The sequence below is a fragment of the Meles meles genome, chromosome 18, assembly GCF_922984935.1.
Source record: "Meles meles chromosome 18, mMelMel3.1 paternal haplotype, whole genome shotgun sequence".
Lineage (NCBI taxonomy): Eukaryota > Metazoa > Chordata > Mammalia > Carnivora > Mustelidae > Meles > Meles meles.
Window position 1 is genome coordinate 11,731,454 of NC_060083.1, and position 19,675 is coordinate 11,751,128.

General features: G+C 58.0%; 1 protein-coding gene across 3 annotated transcripts in view; it reads left to right on the forward strand.

The window, feature by feature from the left end:
* The window catches only part of ZZEF1 (zinc finger ZZ-type and EF-hand domain containing 1), a 98,510-nt gene that overhangs the window by 56,314 nt on the left and 22,521 nt on the right, over window positions 1-19,675 (forward strand). For all 3 annotated transcript variants that reach the window (XM_045985522.1, XM_045985523.1, XM_045985524.1), the window contains exons 28-42: window positions 1,347-1,440; window positions 1,906-2,374; window positions 2,936-3,100; window positions 6,061-6,180; window positions 6,797-6,958; window positions 8,360-8,489; window positions 10,099-10,237; window positions 11,579-11,744; window positions 12,385-12,647; window positions 13,464-13,624; window positions 15,796-15,949; window positions 17,252-17,391; window positions 17,713-17,990; window positions 18,797-18,971; window positions 19,495-19,627. In XM_045985522.1, the coding sequence (XP_045841478.1) occupies window positions 1,347-1,440; window positions 1,906-2,374; window positions 2,936-3,100; window positions 6,061-6,180; window positions 6,797-6,958; window positions 8,360-8,489; window positions 10,099-10,237; window positions 11,579-11,744; window positions 12,385-12,647; window positions 13,464-13,624; window positions 15,796-15,949; window positions 17,252-17,391; window positions 17,713-17,990; window positions 18,797-18,971; window positions 19,495-19,627 (2,749 nt within the window). The remainder of the gene's footprint in view (window positions 1-1,346; window positions 1,441-1,905; window positions 2,375-2,935; window positions 3,101-6,060; window positions 6,181-6,796; window positions 6,959-8,359; window positions 8,490-10,098; window positions 10,238-11,578; window positions 11,745-12,384; window positions 12,648-13,463; window positions 13,625-15,795; window positions 15,950-17,251; window positions 17,392-17,712; window positions 17,991-18,796; window positions 18,972-19,494; window positions 19,628-19,675) is intronic.

A 19,675-nucleotide genomic window follows, 5' to 3' on the forward strand; every position in this document is an offset into this window, starting at 1 on the left:
GCTGTGGCTGGTGTGAGTGCTCCGCAGTGTGGCAGGGTCCAGGACCCTTCCCACGTTCCCGGCTTGGGGACTTGCTGGGCAATGGAAGCATGAGCCAGACTGGGGAGAATGGCCTGCAGTTGGGAGTGGGCAGTGGGGAGGCGGTGAATTTGTTCTGGGACATGCTGAGTGTGGGGACACTCAGGTGGCTTGAGACACTGAGTTGGAGGAGTCCGTGAACCTCAAACCATCTAGCAGGCATGTCAGACCAGAGATGCAGGTAGCTTCAAATCATTGGTGCCAGGATTTGTCTAATGCATGAGATTACCCAGGAACCAGAAGGGCTCGGCAAGGCTCCACAGCGGTTAGAACGTAGTGATGCCCGTGACATGCTGAATAGGTAGAATGGAGACAAAATGAACAGATCCTCTCCAGAGAAACTAAAAGGTGTTGTCTTCTGGATGATGCGAGGAGGGTCGCGACAGTGTGCTGAGGGAAACCAAGGCAGCAGTAGCAGCATAAGAAAACGAGTGATAAAGTCGCTACCATGTGCGCTCGAAGGGGAAGGGTTGGACAGTTGACGTGTCTCTGGTATAGTGTAGGACAGACTGCCGACGGCTGGACAACATGCCAGCCTCTCTGCCAGACGTGGCCGTCTGCCTGGGCTGTCAGCACCATGGCCTGCGCTGCCCTCGGGGCACCGTTCTCTGCCTGGCCGGTTCAGCATCACTTAGAAGCGTCCCCGCACAGGGTAGCACGGAGATTGAGTTTTGGTCCAACTTGTGCAGGAACCTGGGTGTGTAGCCTTAGCAAGCCCTTCACTTTCTCTAGCCTGCACCGCCTTGTCTGTGCTGGGCCGGCTTCGGGCAAGGGCCCCGCTCCAGCGCTGTACATTCTGCTTGAGGAGTTTGTTTATTTGCGAGAGAGAGAAGGAGAGAGCATGCGCAGGCACAAGCACGGGGCAGGGGAGGAGCAGAGGGAGAGGAGAAGTGCACTTGTGCTGAGCACGGAGCCTGATGCAGCTCTCTGGACCCCGAGAACACGACCTGAGTGGAAATCAAGAGTTGGACACTTAACCAACTGAGCCAGTCGTGTGCCCCACGACTCTTAAAGTAGTGGGATCAGGGGTCCGTCCGCCCGCCCAAACAGCGTGCAGTTGAAGAGAAGGCAGTGCTGCGGATACACCGTTAGCTTCCAAGCCTGGGTTGCTTCCGGGACCAACAGAAACAGCTGTGCCCTCCAGAGTCGGACGACGACGGTGCGGTTGTCTGTGGTGGCATGCTGGGTGCGTGTGATACAGCTTGATGCGACTGCCCCTGCAGCCCTGCCCGGACGCTGTAACCGTGTGGCTCTCACTGTCCCCACAGCTGGAGATGAAGCAGAAGTCCCTGATGGCGCTGGGGGATGAGGCAGAAGGAAGGCGCGGGTCGGAAGCTGCTGAGGTGAACCCCGAGGGCCTGGGTGAGTTGCTCAGCCTTCTGCAGACGCGTACTGGGAAGCTGGGGACCCGTCTGCGAGATGATTGTGCTTATTTATTTGAGCGAGAGAAAGTGGGCGAGCGAAAGAGAGAAGGAGTAAGGGGAGAGGCAGACTCCCCGCTGGGCAGGGAGCCCGACGCGAGGCTTGATTCCAGGACCCTGGGACCGTGACCCGAGCCAAAGGCAGACGCTTCACCAACTGAGCTACCCAGGCGCCCTTGCTAATTTTCTAAAAAGTTATTGTTATATATGTATATATTTTTGAGAGGGAGTGAGAGAGAACAAGAGAGCATGAGAACAGGGTGAGGGGCAGAGGGAGATGTATGTCTATTAATGGAGGTATTTCTTGTCCGAAATCGTAGAGTTTAAGGAGATTATTTTCTGTCCAAAAGTAAATAAGTTGAATTTTGACTTTTTTCCCATTACCTTCCTTGCTTTCTGCATTCAGCAAAAGAGTGTATTCAGAAGAGTCTCCTGTTACTAAGATTTTTGCCCGTGGGAGTGAGTTCAAAGGAAAGCTGTGACGGGCTGGTGGCTGCAGATGAAACAGATCACCTCCAGCCACGGGACAGGCGTCCGAGGACGAGCTCTGTGGTCGAGGAGCATTTCCAGGCTTCCATGTCGCCCGTGGAAGTGGGCATCCCTGCTGCGGGCGATGGGGGGCCTGGCTCGGAAGTGCAGCCGAAGCTGCCACCCAGCAGCGGGCCCACTGCTGCCGACCTGTCCTCTGCCGCCACCGAAGAGCCCTCGTCACCTTCCGCCCCCGCCCGGCGGCCTCCCTTTGCCCGAGGACGACTCCGGCTGCTCTCCTTCCGGTCCGTGGAGGAGGCCAGGCCAGCGCCCACTGTGAAGGAGAAGTACCCCGTGCTGAAGGACGTGCTGGACTTCGTTAAGGACCAGTCCCTCTCCCACGACAGGTGAGCCGCCATTCCTCCCGGTGCCCAGGTCAGGGCGGGCTCCTGTGCACACCGGAGGACCTGGAGGGCGGACCAAGATCTGTGGCAGTGCGTGACAGACAAAACTGGGTGACTACGCTTGGCTTTTAAAGAAGCATTTTGTCACTGAAGATTTGTACATTATGAGAGCTCAATAATGTACATGAAGATTTAAAAAAAAGGAGCATTGGTTTCGGTAGCTGTCATTTATTAAATGTGTCTCATGTTAATCCTGGGAGAAACTTAGGATTTGAGATTTTCTGACAAATTAGCGGCGGGCTTGCATCTCTGGAAGGATTGCATGTCTTCATGATTTCCCGCTCTAAGAATTAAAGCTTTGTCTCTGCGGGGCAGTAAAAACGCCAGAGTTCATTTCTAACTAGTGAGCGTGTGAGTGGGGGGGGGGGTCGGGCTTCGGGTTGGGCTGCGAGCTGGCTGAGCAGGGGCCGACAGGGCCCGGCCCCCCTCTGGACCGGCGCTCCTGCCATTACCCTCCTGCCGCTCGCGCTCTCTTGCTGTCCCTGACTCGACCTCTGTCTTCAGCGTCGTGAAGGTTCTTGCCTTGAGGAAGGCCCAGGCGCAGAGTGTCCTCGAGGTCCTGAGGATCATTCAGTACTGCTCGGAGTCCCTCGGACAGCCCCACTGCTTCCACCCGCCGTACGTGCTCTTCCTGCTGGAGCTGCTGACCTGCCAGAAGGAGTTTACCAAGTGAGTAACCCGCCCCTGCACCCTCGTGCAAGGAAGACAAGCACAAGTCGCTCTAAGGAAGTCCGAGTCATCTTTCATGAGTAACTGTTATTTCCGGGGGGGATGTAAATTCTTGGTTTTGGTCAGTCCTCTCGCCCTAAGGAGAAATGGGTTCTTTCTGTAGTAAGCAATACCAGAAACCTGTTTATTCCTCCTGGTGAGTTTATCAGCATTTTTTACCAGGGAGGACCGTGTTCGCTGTGTCCGCACGCCCGCCCGCTGGCTTCCGGAGGCTGTGAGTGAGATCGGATTTCTGTTCACAGTGAGGACATTAATCTGAGCACCTCACAAGGCGGTTCCGGCAGCCAGTCAGCCGCTGTTGCCGGAGTGTTGACGCCAGGCCCCGATCTAGAGATGGGGGTGCAGCCGTGGATGAGGCAGACAAGAGTCGTCTTCTAATGGCGCTTTTGTCCTTTCTTTTGTTTTAAGATTTTATTTTTTGAGAGAAAGAGAGTGTGCGTTTACACGCAAGTTGGGGAGCAGCGGGCAGAGGCAGAGGGAGAAGCAGACTCCCTCACCGAGCAGAGAGCCTGATGGGAGGCCCGATCCCAGGACCCGGGGATCCTGAGCTGAAAGCAGACACTTAATGCACTGAGCCCCCCCAGGTGCCCCTACTGGAGCTTGTATTGTGTTGAGGAGAGACAGATGATACAGGACATGCGTCCATTCCTGCGTCTGCTTACTGTAGCCATCCCAGGCACGACGTCTTCATGCACAGTGATGTAGTCTGGGGTTCAGGGAATGGCGCTGAGAAGTCAGCCTGCGAACCAGGAGATGAGTGACCAGTGAGCTCAGAGGGAGGCCCACTAAAGGCCGAAGGAGCAGCGCAGAGGCCCTAGGGCAAGGGCTTGGCCCCAGGAACAGCGCAAAAACCGGTGTGCCTGAGCAGGAGGGACGGCAGGAGAGCAGCAGAGGAAGTGATTCAGGGCTCAGAGGATGCCCCGCTTTGTAGGGCAGGGTTTCAGGGGTTCGGATTTTGTACTGGGCTGTAGGTGGGAGAACCCTGGGGAGTCCCAGGCCCAGGAGGAGCCCACTGTCTTTTACATTTATGCAAGTCACATCTGGCCACTCCGGGGGAAGGTGTGGACAGACGCAGAGCAGTCGGGAGACGGTGCAGTCGGCCGGGCGGGAGGCGGCAGGCTCCGGAGTCTGCAGTGGTCCTGGAGATGGAGAGAAGGGAGGGCACTCGGGATCTGCTCTGGAGACGGAGCTGCCGGGATGCACCCGTGGATGGGGTGTGGAGAATGAGCAGAAGGGACTGCAGTGGGGCAGCTGCTGGGTGTTGGCTCCGCAGTTGGTGGATCATGGTGGATTTTACTGAGGGAAAGAGAATGGAAGAAACAGATTGGGGTGAGAAATCAAATGTTGCTTTGGCGTGTTATGTTTGACCTGCTTTTCTCACATCCAAATAAAGGTACCCAGCGCGTCGAGGTAAGGGTCTGAGGTTCTAGAAAGAAGCCAGGGCTGGGGCTAGAGTAGGGATGCTGTCAGCACGAAGATGGTGTGTATAGCCATGAGACTGGACGACCAAGAAAGGTGCAGAGTCGAATAAGAATGGGCTCGGGACTGAGCCCGAGGGGCACCTCTTCATTCAGAGCTCAGGCAGAGGAGGAGGGGTCAGCTAAGGAGGTTGAGCAGGAGAGGCCATCCGGAGGGAAACCCAGGGCATGATGGGGTCTTCGAAGCCAAGAGAAGAATGTGTCCGTCGCGTACGATGCGGATGTGGGAGCCCGGGGGCCGAAAGCCTGGCTGGACTGGGTTGAGAGGAAAACTGGGTGGGGGGGTCCAAGGGAGGGAGAGGCCACGACCATTTCAAGAACCTTGGCCTTAAAGGGGAGCAGAGGAAAAGGCAGAATTTCAGGGGACACGGGCTCCACTGAGGGTTTTAGGATAAGGCGCCGGCGTGTTTCCTACGCTGGCGGGCCGGCATCCATCCTGATCGCACTGGACGCTGGAGGAGAGGGTCCGTCACACGGCAGGGTCTGCCGCAGAGGGTCGGTTTGGGCAGAGCCGGGGAGGCCGTGCGGGAGCCACGCGGTGCTGATGGACGCGTGGGCCGGTCGGGTGGTGCCAGGATGGGGACACTGTGGTCTTTTTGTCCTCGTCCTCAGCCGGGCATGAAGGGTTAGGGGAAGCCGTGGCAGTTTGAGGATAGGCACGAGGGGTTGAAGTCGTAGTGCGAGGCGAGAAGGCCAGTCTGACTGGCCGTTGGCGTGTGGCTCAGAGCCTCATGGTCCCAAGCGGAGAGTGGCACTCGTCAGCCTGGCGCGCGGTGCCCCCGCTACGCCACGCTGTTCTGAGGGCGCCACGAGCTCTCTCAGGCCAGTCTGTGGAGGGAGAGGTGGCGGGGAGTTGGCCATCGCCCGGGAGAGAGGACGGTGAGGGCCGCTGGGTCTTAGCGGGGCTGCCGCGCGTGTGAGGGCTCCTGGGGGTGGAGGGTGCTGCTGTGGAGTCGGGGGCAGAGCAGGCTGCTCTCGGGTCCGGGTCTCAGGAGTCCTGCCGTCCCTGTGGCGATAAGCTCAGAGGAGTGCCCGTCCGGCTGGAGGGACAGTGGCAGACACACCTGGGCATCGTTCCCGCGGACCCTGAAGGCTCCCAGGGCATGAGCGTCAAGGTGGAAGGGGCCGCGGGCTTGGTGCTGGGGTCATCGGCTCGGGGGGGCGAGGCCAAGGGGCCTGGCTGAGATGAGCAGCGAAGGAAGGTACGGAGGCGGCCCGATGAATGACGGAGGAGAAATGCTCACTTTCCTGCGCCCTGGGCCCGGTGGGCGACTCCTCGACTCCTCGCTGCCGCGCAGTTGCCCCCCGAGCCCTGGGCTTGCGGCGCATTTGTCCGTGGCATGCTCGGTGCAGGGAGGGCGTCCCGACCGCGTGGGCGCTGCCAGCCGGCAGAGACGTGACCCTGCTCCCCTCTGTGTGCAGCTACTTCGCACACTTGGAGGGCTGCGGCGCGCGTCTGCACAAGGAGGTTCGTGACACTTACTACCAGTTCGTCCTGCTGCTGGTGGAAGCGGTGAAAGGGTTTCGCAGCATAAACGACAGGTACTGTACCGTGTTAGCGCGTCTCGAGAACACGTGCGCTTGGTGTTTGCTGACTTTAGAAGTGCACGTCCGGGGTGAGAGGGTGGACACATGGTGAGAAGGCAAGCAGTGATCTGGACGTCGCCCCCTAGCACTGGCTGCATGCGCAGACGTACTCGGACACGTCCCAGCCCTTTTCCTGTGTGCTCTGTCCTTTCTCAAGGGGACGGTTCCTGCTTTGCGTAAGCACAGAGGACCTGTCCTTTTCAGCTTCTCGCGCATTGCACGCACCTTTAAGACGGGTGTGAAGCTGTTCCCCGGCACCATCCCGCGCAGCCGATTTGGGTAGGAGCCTGAAATCAGGCGGTCGTCTTCTCTGTCTGCGCCGAAGGAACGACCTGTGCTAATTTGGGGCCGGTTGCTTACCGGACATGATTTTTACGCTCTTTGACCATAAAGTGCCCTGCGGCAGGTGTGGCGGAAACCTCGCGTCGTGCTTCCGGGACTCTTGCCCTTGGAGGAGGGCTTGTGGGGAGTGTGCACTCACCTGGAGACACACCGGATTCCCACTTGCCTTCTGCGTCATCCCGGCTGGGGACCGCGACTTTGGTAACACTCAGCTTCCTGGGGTCCTTAGGTCCTTGCTGCCTGCCTTGTCCTGTGTGCAGACGGCCCTGCTGCATTTTCTGGATATGGGCTGGGAACCCGGCGATCTCGCCTTCTTCGTGGACATTCAGTTGCCGCATCTGCTCATGAAGATGTCACAAGAAAATATAAGCGTTCATGACAGTGTGATCAGGTAAGAACCCAGTCCCACACCCCGCAGTGCCCGGAGCAGAGGGGTTCAGGGCCCGGATGCTGGCGTTAGCCTCCCCGTAGTGCATCCAGCCTCTGCCATAGCCCAGCTGGAGGACCTTGGGCCGCTCATTTGAGCCCACCGTGCCTCCGTTTCCTCCTTCTTAGGCCTGGAGGATAGTACTGGTACCTACCTCCTGGGATTGCTGTGAAGGGTAAATGAATTGTGTTTCTCAGGGTTGGTAACAGTGCCTGGTGCATGGAAGTGTGTGGAGGTGGTGGTAGTGGGATCGTGAGGACAAGGATCCTCTACATTTTTGGAGACCCTAGTCTACCTTGCTGAATCAGAGAATCCTTTTCTTTATTTTTAGGTTCTGTGTATATGGGGTTTTAGTCATTGTAACCTCTTGCACATTATAAGAACTTAAGATGAGAAAAAATAGCATGTGGGTTTTCTTTCCTTTCCACTTGAAATGCGCGTCTCTCCACCCTGCTCGAGTCCACTTACGTGTCAGCCACTCGTGTGCGTGGAGAAGGACGAACGAGACAGAGGAAGGAAGGCATGGGGAGAGAACCAGAAGTTAGTGACTCAGTGTTGGCATAGGCTTCACTTTCTCAGACATTCTGGGCATCCTGGAAGCCGAGCTAGACCTGCACCTGTCTCCTTATGTCCCAGATGCTGGCATCGCCCTCTGTGCGCGGACACAGCCAGGGTGGGTGTGCAAGCCTGCGCCTGGGCCCAGTAGTCCTGGAGGACCCCCCAGCCACCCCTTGTTCCTCAGCGCCCAGCCCCCAGCTGAGTGCAAGGAGGCCTGGCGGCAGTCTGTTGGGGACGCAGGAGTCAACAAGTGTGTGTTTGTTGGTTGGTACATAGTTTGCATTTGTGGTTGAGCAGATCTTTTCACATTTAAAATTCTGGTTGCTACAACGAACTATGAACCGGAATCATGGGAATTCGTGACTTTGCATCTGAAAGGAGCCCCTGAGATGATCTGTATGAAGCTGTTTGGAATGAGACTGAGGGCCAGGGCTGAGTGCGCGGTCTGGGCTGAAGAGCAGCCAGTGGGCGAGCCGGTCCCTGGGGCCCCCGGCTCCCTGGCATGTGGAGACTGCCTGTCACTGAGGTTCACTAGGATGCGTGGATGTGGGGGAATTACACCCCGTAGGTACAGCCTTTCAGACTCTAGTTCCTCAGCCATTGTAGTCTGCTCTGGAAAGGGCGTCTCCCTCTTACTGGAATGTTCTGTCAGCAGCCCCACAGATCCTCTGAACCAAACGCACATCCTCCCCCCAGAGGTTCGGAAATGTTCCATCTGTGAGACCCGTAGGGCACAGAGTGTGTTACCCAGGTCTCCCTAGATTATTGGGAGAGATGCCCTTTTCGCTCTTTGTATCCTCCTTTCAGCCAGTGGAGTGAAGACGACGAGCTTGCTGACGCCAAGCAGAATTCAGAATGGATGGACGAGTGTCAGGACGGCATGTTCGAGGCCTGGTATGAAAAAATAGCCCAGGAAGAGCCGGAGAAGCAGAGGAAAGTAAGCCCTCTCAGTGCGATGATCGGAAGTGACTGGGAGTGTGGAGAGGAGCGTCTGCGGGGGGGTTGCCAGTGGGCGGTGTCCCGGGGAGCTCCGGTGGCAGTGCGCAGCCTGGAAGGCAGCTGTCTCCGACTCTGCTCTGGAGACTGGGGTGGGGTGGGGGGTCTGAACCCCAGACTGGCCAGACTCCGAGCGTGCGGCTCCCTCCTGTAGAGCTGGACTCTCCGAGCGTGGGCTCGTGGTGCTGAAGTGTGACAGGAGGCACCGGCATATTAATTTATGGTGAGAGAGAGAGTTGCCGAAGGCCCGGGCTCCAGCGTCCTCAGGCAGCACGCTCTCTTCCTGTAGGCGAGTAACGTGGAGCCCCGTGTCCGTCCCAGGCTGTGCGCAGAGCATGGGAGCCGCCACGTGCACACACAGCCCTAGTCCCATGGCTCAGACGCTCAGAGGCACCAGGCGGATAGCCTGCCATGTCTGTCCCCACACGAGGTGTTGCCCCAACACCACCATATGGTGCATCTCCTGCCTCAGAGTCATTCCTTTTGTTAGCATCGCAGGCCTCCTGTGTGCCAGCGACTTGGCTCACGGAGCACCTCTGTGGTGCTCAGGTGGGGCGTTTTCCTCTCTGGTGCGTTAGCGTCTCCCCTGGGGCTGATGGGGCCTGTCTGCTTGGTCGGCTACGGTCCGGCCGCTTACTGAGTCGTTGCGCATCTTCCGGGCTGTGAAGAGGACCTGTACCTAGGCCTGCCGCTACCTTCCATGAAGCTTGCTTGCTCAGGGTGGCACCCTTGCTGTCCCCCCAAAAGGTTTCCCCTTTAAGCGCCAGTGAAAACAGCGCTCTTGAGGCAGTGTCTCTGCATCTTTGAACACTGCCCTGTCCGGCCGAGTGTCCGAGCTAGAGATCTGGGTGTTGCTCTCGAGCACTGCTTTCTGCGACCCTGTGTCTGCTCCACGTTCACTCCGTCCCCAAGGTGCCACTCCTCTGCCTCCATCGTGCCTCTCAGGCATGCCCGCCTTTCTCTGCCATCTCACCCACAGTGCTGTGTCACCCTGAGCCCGTCATGGGGCCGCTGTGACAGCCGCTTTCATGGCCGATCTCCCCAAATGTGGTCTTGCCTCCTTCAGTCCATTCTCCATCAGTAGCCAGAGGAACTTTCTAGAACGCTCAGAGTGATCACGTGATCCAGTTTTCCCCTGCTCCGTGCTGCCTTCTACACCCAGGACCTGAGTTACTGCCAGTGCTAGGAGCCACCGTCCTGGCCTCTCGTTTCCTCCTGTAGACCTTGCTACGGGTTTTGTCTGGTGTGCCCACCGCCCTTACCCTCCCCCAGTGGTGCCTGTCTGCCCTCAGGTCTCAACCTGGAGTCATGTCCGGGACCTTCCTGACCACTGCTGGTGCCTCGCAGGGTTTTCTCAGCCCCTGACTCTGTCCACCAGAGCAGCTGCCCCCCTGCGTGATCACTCGAGGGGATTCCGGCGTTGACACCAGGCGCCACCCTCTTCTCACCCTGGCCCGGGGCTATGCGGAGGGGTGGTGAGGTGTGAGGTGACTGGTGGGCGGTGGCCCCGTCCGAGCATCTTGGCTAACGGCCTGCGTTTCACCCTACAGATGCACATGTTCATTGCTCGCTACTGTGACCTGCTCAATGTGGACATCTCGTGTGATGGCTGTGATGAGATTGCGCCCTGGCATCGCTACCGATGTCTGCAGTGCAGTGACATGGACCTCTGCAAGACCTGCTTCCTAGGTGTGCGCCACGCCCAAGGGACCCCTCGGGCTGGGCGTCGGGACCGGGACCGTGTGTTTGTTCCCCTGCTGCTTGGGGAAGTACTGGCGGGCTGCTTTCCGCCTGCCGCGGAGGAGTCCCAGGTCCCCGCGCTGGTGTCTGACATGCCTCCGCCCACCACCCTGCTGGGCATGGGGCTCGTGCACAAACGGGCACCAAAGGGCCCTTCAGCTGAGTTCCGGAGGGTGGTTCTCTCCGGACCAGGCAGAGCGTACAAGGAGTCCGAGGCCCTGCACAAAAGCAGACCTCGGAACTTCTGACTAATCTTGGCGTGTTGGTGCTGAGGTGTGGCAGGTAGACAGTTGTGAGTGGCTGAGTGCTGTGTGTGCGTGGCCCGGTCGGGAAAGATCCGGCGCCTGTCTGGGCAGTGCCCCAGGACAAGGGTGTGCATGCTGGGTTACAGAGGAGGGATGCGGAGTGTTCTAGAAAAGTTTGGGAGAGGTAACCATCGCCGTGGAGGGAAGCCATGATGTGGATTGGTCCCTGAAGAAAGTCAGAGCTGGGTGGTGCGAAGGCCATGCATCCCCTTCTGGCACAGAGCCCGTCCGGGGACAGAGGCGTGAGCATCGCTGGTGTGTCCAGGTCAAAGTGCTCAGACCACCAGGGCCCGCAGCTGGGCTTTGGGGCAGTTGGCTGAGGCCTTTGAGCGGACCTGTACGCAGTGGGGTGGTGACATCCTCAGAGATCCGCTGCAGGAAGGAGGCTCTGGCCTCCCAGGAGCTCCCTCAGGGAGTCGGTCACAGCAGCGACCAGGTTCTTGGCGGCCGGAGCAGAGGTGGGCCCGGTGCAAGGAGTGGGCAGCAAGCGCGGAGCCCTGTTGGGCTGGGACCACACGGGGCACAAGCACGGTTCCTCCCTCACGGGGTTGGAGGTAATGGAGTCTGCTTTCCTCTGTGATTCTGGAATGGAGATGTGAGAGCAAAAGCCTGGTCACTCCTCAGTGCTGGTTGAGAGGAACACACAGCAGATGCCTGATGTTTGTCAGAGTTCGGGTTGCACGGGAGGCAGCTCACTGATGGGCACGCGGACTTGTTTCTGCCAGACGGTGGTCATGCTGGGAACTGGTGGTGCGTCCCGTCACACTCTGTGTGGCGCTGGGAGAGGGCGGTGGCCCATGCTACCATGGCTGAGCAGTTGTGTGCTCGGAGCCCTTGGGCAGAGTGCCCTGGTATCCAGACGGTGCCTGTGGCCCCTGACGTCCTGAGCGGTAACCTGGCGGAGCCCTGCCTCTGGGTCGTGTTTGGAAGTGAGCACCGCTGGGAACTCTGTGCCCGGCCACCTCAGCCTCATGTTCTTTTCTAGGCGGGGTGAAGCCCGAGGGCCACGGAGACGACCACGAGATGGTCAGCATGGAGTTCACCTGTGACCACTGCCAGGGTTTGATCATCGGCCGGAGGATGAACTGTAATGTGTGTGATGACTTTGATCTCTGCTACGGGTGCTACGCGGCAAAGAAATACTCCTATGGGTATGCTCTCGTGACTTCCGGCCACAGGACGCTTTCTGGGTGTGCGTGCTTGTTTATATGTGTGCATGTGTGTGTGTGCGCGCGTGTGTGTGTGGTGAAAGCCTTTTGGCTCTGACAGATTTCAGACGTACCCACAGGTCAGGAGATGAGGACCCGGAACCCCCGTATAGTCGTTACCCAGACCCAACAGCTGGGAAGATTTTGTTCTGCATGATTAGCATGTTCTTTTTTTTCTCTTTGCTAAAGTGCTTTAAAGCAAATTGCAGACCTGCGGTCATTTCCCTTGTACATACTGCGTGGCCACCTCTAAAAGCGATGAGCATTTTCTCACATTACCAAAGTGGTTTTGTCACACTGGGAGAATTCCACCGTGAGGAATCCCCCCGCCCACACCGGTTTCCGTAGACGGTGTTTTGCCTGGCGGTGGCGGGGGAGGGGGGTGTGAAACCCTGCAGTGCTACATCCGGTGTTTGTGTTGGTTCATTCCTCTGGGGTGAGGGCTCACACCTGTGTTGAGATGTTCAGTTCTCCTAGCCTCGGAGGTCCCCGCGCCCTGTGGGACCACGCACACTGCCCGAGGCCCCCTTTCTTCACACCCTCACGGAGGCTAGTCGGCCACAAACACGTCTTGCCTTTGCAGCCACTTGCCCACGCACAGCGTCACGGCCCACCCGATGGTTACCATCCGCATCAGCGACCGGCAGAGGCTCATCCAGCCGTACGTCCACAACTACGCCTGGCTGCTGTTCGCCGCCCTGGCCCTCTACAGCGCGCACCTGGCCAGCGCAGAGGACGCGGCGGGGGAGAGGCTGGGCCCCCGGGAGCGCAGCAGTGCCAGCGCCCTGCGCAGCCAGTGCCTGCAGCTCGCTGGGGACTGTCTGATGCAGGCCCACCAGGGAAGAGGTACTGTCATCCCGCGCGGGACCAGCCGGCCCTGCTGCTCGTGCCGGAGGGAGACGCCGCGCCCGCTGTCGGGCGGCCTGGCCCGCTCCCGCAGCAGGTGCTCCCCTGCCTCCGACGCCAGATGCCCGCCTGCGTCTGAGACGCGCTGTGGCGCTGAAATGCATTCAGTTTCTCTAAGATAGTCACGTGATGGTCAAAAAGAAAAAGTAATAACTAAAGCTCTTAACGTCTGTGGATGAGGAATTTGGTATTTGAGCCTGGCGGTCTTAGCTTTGCCAGAAGAACGTCGTTTTCACCTGGAGTGCAGATCTGTTCCACGTAACTGCGTTCTCTGTGAGAGCGGTGTGGAACTGGAGTTGTTTGGCGAAATACCGCAACGGCTCTGACTTTCCCGGGGGAGCGTAGTGTGCACGCGGCACTTTGGAGGTGTTTGAGTCCCTCTCAGAGTACGGGGCTCCCTGTTCCAGGACGGTGGGGACATGAGGCCCGTGTGGGGCCACGCATGGGCGGTGCTAGAGCTCCCAGGCTCGCCAGTGGGGATGTAGACATGAAATTGTTGTTAGGGTTTCTGAGTGGACAGTCCTCTTGTGTCCTGGGCTCCTGCTGCTCCCAAAGCACGCACGTTCCTCGCTCCTCAGACGTCCGGTGCCTGATGCCAGGAGCCAAGGAGATGTGGATAGCCAGGGAGGGTCCTACTGGGAGTGCGTTGGTTTGCTTTGTGGAGAACCCAGCCATCTCTCTGTATAGGGATTTACAGCATTTTCACGAAATGAGCTCATTCTAAAATTTGTAACTGCTCTCTCGTTGCCCACATAGGTCTGAAAACTCTGTGTCTTCTTGGTATACTGCCGGATGGGGAATCTGGTCCAGACCGCCGGGCCCCGCCCGTCGCTGTGCCCAGCCGCGCACCGGAGGAGGACAGAGCCACCCGCGCTGAGGAGGACCCGTTGCGCACAGGCCCTTCAGTGCACTGCCGTGTAAGTCTCCATGCGTTACTGCGCAGGATGGGGAACCGTGTGCAGGGTGGGCGGAGCAGAGAGGCTAAGGCCACGGACTCTTGGCCTGGACCATGGGCTCCAGTCCCTGCTCTGTCAGGTCCTTGGCACATGACTGCCGTCCTTTCACTCCGCTTTCCCATCTGTGAGGTGGGCTGAACACTGGTACCTGTTCCGTGAGGTGTCGTGTTCCACAGCGAGCGTCTGTGCGTAAAGTGCTTAAACAGTGTCTGTAGTACGTTCCCCGCCAGTGTTGACTGTTCCTGTTACCGCCTTCCGGTGGGATTACAGGAAGGAAGGTCCTGTGCCTCAGGAGATAAGTTTCTGGCCCATGGTGCACACTGTATATGCGAAGCTTTTATTTTCTCAGAGAGAGAGAGTGCGTGCGTGGGGGTTGGGAGAAGTGGGAGAGGGAGACAGAATCCCAGGCAGACTCCATGCCTAGCGCTGAGTCTGATGTGGGGCTTGATCTCACAACCCTGAGATCATGACCTGCGCTGAGACCTAAAGCCAGATGCTTAACTGGCTGAGACCCCAGGTGCCCCGGAGCTCTTCTTATAGTGGGCAGCAGACAGGTAATCCTGAGTGCTTTCTGCCTACCCAGCAGACACGGTGGTTTGCATGCTCCTGCAGAAGTGGAAGGAAAGCCTTCCTGCATTCGGGTGCCGCCTGCGGGTGCAGTCGTAAAGTCGGCTTTGTGCTAGAGCGCAGCGTGGCTTCTGTGAGGCCGCCTCCGAGGGTTGAGGTGGTGCTGCGGGCGCCCCTGCCTTGGCCCGAGGAGTGGCCCGTGTTTCCGTCCCCTGTCCTTGTGACGTTCGCTAGTTCATGGATCCCCTGTCTGGTGCTGGTGGCTCACCGGGGTCCTGTTGTGCTTAGGGGAAGACAAAGGCAGAGATGGCTGGCGACAACTGGAGACTTGTGCCAGCCTCGCTCAGCCAGAGAGGCAGCACTGGCCTCGACCTGGTCCTGCCTGCTGCCATTCGGATCACAAAACCCCTTGTCTGGGCGGCACTCTAACCACCCACACACGGTGGTGGCAGGGAGGACATTGTCAGCAGGGGCAGCCATCGCCCCTGAGCCTGGACGCAGTGCCGCCGCCCTCCGAACCCCTAGCATATGTGCCACCCGGGAGCACTCTACTCCCCACGTGTCATCAGCTCACACCCCAGCGACCGGGGTGGCTTGTCTTGCTCCGTGGGTTGAAAGCTCAGTCTGTAGTGCACACGACTCTTGATCTCGGGCTTGTGGGCTCAAACTCCATGTTGGCATAGAGCTTACTTAAGAATAAAATCTGGGGCGCCTGGGGGGCTCAGTCGTTAAGCGTCTGCCTTTGGCTCAAGTCAGGACTCCAGGGTCCTGGGGTCGAGCCCTGCATCGGGCTTCCTGCTCAGCGGAGATCCTGCTTCTCCCTCTCCCACTCCCCCTGCTTGTGCTCTCTCTCTCTCTCACTCTCTCTCTCTTTGTCTTAAATGAATAAAAAAATAAAAAATAAAATCTTTAAAATTTGCTACTTTTCGGGAAGTATTTTGATGCTGAAACTGTCCCATATTTGGCCAGTGGAAGCTTCTGCCTGGCTTCTGTGTCCTGATCTGCCTTTTCCTTTGAGCATTTCCTCAGTTATTGTTGCAGAAAGAGGTTTCAGGCTCATCGTAGAGACTTTCCCTGGCCCAATTACTGTCATCCTGCCAACCTGGGCAGCTCACTGCCCACTCTTGAGCCCAGGAAAGCTTCCCCACTCCAGCAGGAATCCCTTTAACAAAGCTCTTTGCCAAAAGAAAGCTCCCACAGGTGTGGGCCAGCTCAGTGAGCTAGAAAGAGCTCCACACCTTTGCTGTTTTCTTCTTCCCGAGAGAACTTTCCGTACGTGGCTTCTGAAGGCTAAGTGGAAGATGGTAGAGGATTGTCTCGGGGCTGTGGGTGACGGGACTGCAGACTCTGCCGCAGGGGCATTTCGAGATGCCTGGAGGATGGATGCAGTGACTACTGTCTTAGTAGAGCATAGATTTGTCATCCGAAATGAGGGACATTATCTTGTGGAATTTAAAAGTGATTTAGTCTATAAAGACTGGCCAATGATTATATAAATTGTATCACAGCAGTAATGAGCCAACTTTTGCAGAAGAAACCTAAATTCCTTTACCTTTTGTTTCCAGGGCAAGAGAGATGGTCCAGAGGAAGTCGGGCCTTTAGACAGCAAGCAGGGAAGTAAGGCAGACGAAGAAGGCGTGTCATCAGCGAAGGGTCTTCCGTGCCAGACTCTGGCTTCAGAATCACCTGCGGATGGAGGCACAGCTCCCGGGCATCCAGGTGGAAACTCGCATCATGACCTCGATCTCTTTTGTCTTAGATCGCATCCAGACCCATCCCTGAGCGGTCTGTAGCACACAGCCTGAAATCGGCTTACAGTCGCGAGAAATCGCGGTTTCTCAGCTTTGTATCCAACGGTAGTGTTCATGCTTCTTTGAAAGTCACCTTTCCTTCACTTTGCCTGCTTTCCCACCGCATTATTCCCCAGTTTTCTGAGGGCCTTCTGTGTGCCAAGCACCGTGCTGGGCTGTGGGAGTGCGACAGGGACCAAGTCAGACTGACAGACGTGTAGCTCCTGCCCTCACGGAGCCTGCAGTCTGTGTGTGTGGAGGGGGGGTGTGTAGACCAAGCTGGGGTGGAACGCGACTCTGTCCACGGGAGAGGAGTGGGTGGGTGCAGGTGGCGACGGTGTCTGACGGGAACGGACGGCATCCCCAGAACGCCTTGTGAAGGTTGGGCTGCGAGGGACTTAGCTGCGCCAGGATCCGCTGTGGGAAGGGCTTTCTGGGCAGAGGGAACAGCATGAGTGAAGATCCCAGAGTGGGATCTTCCAGGCAAACACAGGGGAGAGTCCATTCGCAGGCACGCAGGGATGGCGCCCTGGGGGGCGCTGGGGCGCTGCTCTGGGGGCCCAGAGCACCCTGTCTGGGGCTAGCGGTGGTGCGCTCAGAGCTGTGTTTCATGGAGATGGAGGAGCCCAGAGAGGGAGGTGCTAGAGAGTGTCCTCATCAGGGCAGCCTGGGAGGCAGCGTCTGTCCCAGCCACCCGATCCGTGAGGGAGGCAGGGCCAAGCACCCGGCCTCCTGCCCCGTGTGTGCGGCCTGCTCTCAGAAGGGACCGATGGCCTTCTGTGTGGCGCGTGTTCTGCCTTCTGGACGGCATTTTGGTCGCCCTGGGCAGGCCCGGTCCGCTCTGGTCCACGCCAGCCTTGGTGTCCTGGTCCGGATGGACTCGGTTCCTCCCTCGGGTGTGCTCCGGACCCCTGCTGTGCTCCAGCTGTGGCTGTGGGTGCTTCGGGCCTGCACCCAGAAGCGGGGCACATCATGGAAACGAGCGGGTGGTTGTGTGAGAGCTGAAGGTGGCCGGAGCGCTGAAGAACAGGTCGGGGGGAGGGGTGAGTTGGGGGCGGGGCAGGGCTCCGCGTTCACCTCCGTTGGTCAAAGTCACCCTCCTGGAGCAGGGCAGGTTCATCAAGGCACCGGGCGTTCTCCGGCAGCACGGGGACTGGACCGCAGTTGACTTGCCTGTTTGCTCATGCAGAGAAGCTGGCAACGTCTGGAGGTGTGATGTTTTCCTTCACAGATGCTGAAAATGCGGGCGTGTTGTCTCAGAAGCCCGTCGAGGAGAAAGCGGTTCCCGCAAGCCCCGAGCAGGTGTTTGCTGAGTGCTCCCAGAAGAGGATTCTGGGGTTACTAGCGGCCATGTTACCTCCCTTAAAGTTGGTACGACACAAATGGTATTTTCTTTTTTGGAAGAGGATGGTGGTATTTGTGGAAAAATGTGGTTTTTGGAAAGCCGTGTACTGAAACCACGTGTTCATATCACCTGTGTGTCCCTGAGAGAAGTATAACCAGTGAGAGGTTGGGTCAGAAGGTGATGCCTGGAGTGTCTGTTTCCACCCAATTGTGCGTGGCTGTCGATGAAGGACACTGTGTGGGCCCTTCGGCCTTGTCCAGGTGTACCGGGACGTGGACGGACGTGGCGTTGACCGGGGTGCTCCTGTGGACCCCGTGGTGAGCTGGCATCTCTCCCTCTCTCGGCAGGACCCCACGGTGCCTGCGATGCCTCTGGAGCGCGTCCTCCCACTCATGTTCCAGGTTGTCATCTCAAATGCAGGCCACCTGAATGAGACCTACCACCTCACGCTGGGGCTCCTCGGCCAGCTGATCGCCCGCCTCTCACCAGCAGAGGTGGATGCCGCGGTAGTGACGGTCCTCTCTGCCGAGCACGCCCTGTTTGCCTCAGGGGACAGTTCAGTCGTGCCCGATGGCTGGAAGACCACCCACCTGCTCTTCAGCTTAGGGGCGGTGTGTCTGGACAGGTAGCGCCCGCGCTCTGTCCCCCCGTGGTATTCATTGCTTTAAGCCCCTGGTCTGGCTACTGATGGAGTTCAGTGTGCTATTGTGTGGGCCGCTCTTGGGAGAACAGCATTCGTTTTACTAGCAAAGGTGTCAGCTGACACTGAAATTATCCGTAAAACCCACCTTACAACAGCTGTGTGGTCCGGCACTATCTGCTGCTTGAACTCCCGACGATGTGCATTCTGAGGGTTTTTTCCTGGCAGCAGTAAGCGTAGGCTTTGGGGTAGAAGAAATTAGGGCTATTTTTGGTATAAAGTAACATGATCAGAATACCAAATTTGAAAAACAAAAGTGGAGAAAAATGTCTGCAGCATCTTTTTTTTTTTTTTTAAGATTTTATTTATTTGAGAGAGTGAGAGTGTGTAAGCGGGGTAATGGGAGATGGCCCAGCAGACTCCACGCTGAGCGTGCAGCCTGACGTGGGGCTGACCCCAGGACCCCAGAATCCTGACCAACGGAGCTGTCCGGGTGTCCCCGGCTGCACCTGGTGCTGTTTTAATGTGTTTCCCTCCAGGCTTTTTTCTGTGCGGCAAACATGAGTGTGCACAAGTGTGCACGTATGTGTGACCCTTTATACAGATTTTGTTTTCAGCCCTAACTGTATGCTGAGTGTGGAGGTCCCCGAGGCGTCATTCTGATAGTTGACAGATGAGTGGTTGCGTGGCTCTGGGGCGCCGCTGTGTGTGGCTCGCAGTGCAGTGAGCAGGGTCTGCTGGGGTGAGCGTGAGCCGCAGCCCTGCCGCCTCACAGAGCTGTTGCCTTCCAGCCGCGTGGGCTTGGACTGGGCGTGCTCCATGGCGGAGATCCTGCGCTCACTCAGCAGTACGCCCCGGTGGCGGGACGTCATCGCCACCTTCACAGACCACTGCGTCAAGCAGCTGCCTTTCCAGCTGAAGCACACCAACATCTTCACCCTCCTGGTGCTGGTCGGCTTCCCGCAGGTACACGGCTCCGAGGCCAGGCCGCACCTCCCTGTCCCCATCGCCTCCCTGCCCTCCGTACGCACAGCGGGGGCTCGGCATGGGTCTCTGGGAGGGGGTTTTCCTTCACCACATCGCTTGCATTTACAGTACTAGTGTATTTCCAAGACCGTGGGATGGTTTGTTTGACTGCGTTCTTAGCAGTTTTAGCTGTTCGTTTTATCAGCCGGTAGTTTGAGTAACAGGTCCCTAAGTTACTGAGTCACACACGACTCGAGAGTGCCCTTGCTCCCCAGTTGGCATTCATCTCGCTCTCATTTCTGAGCCTTGTGTCTCACGGTTGGGACGGAGAGGACCGTGAGAACATGGCTTCCTCCGGCAAGCGTGTAAACCGCCAGTGCGCCGGGCCCTGGACTCAGGAGTGCCCATCCTTGCACACTGTTGAAGTTGGAAGCACAAGCAGAGGGGGCTGGGCTCATGTCCGCCAGAGGGTCCGGTCAGGGGTCTGCGCGCTCCTAAGTTGCCTTCCTGGTCTCTGTTCTAGGTCCTCTGTGTGGGGACCCGCTGTGTGTATATGGATAACGCCAATGAGCCACATAACGTCATCATCCTGAAGCACTTCACAGAGAAGAACAGGGCTGTGATCGTCGACGTCAAAACCCGGAAGAGGAAAACAGGTCCTAAGCCTCATTATTATTTCTAAGAACTGGAGGAAACTGTCAGAT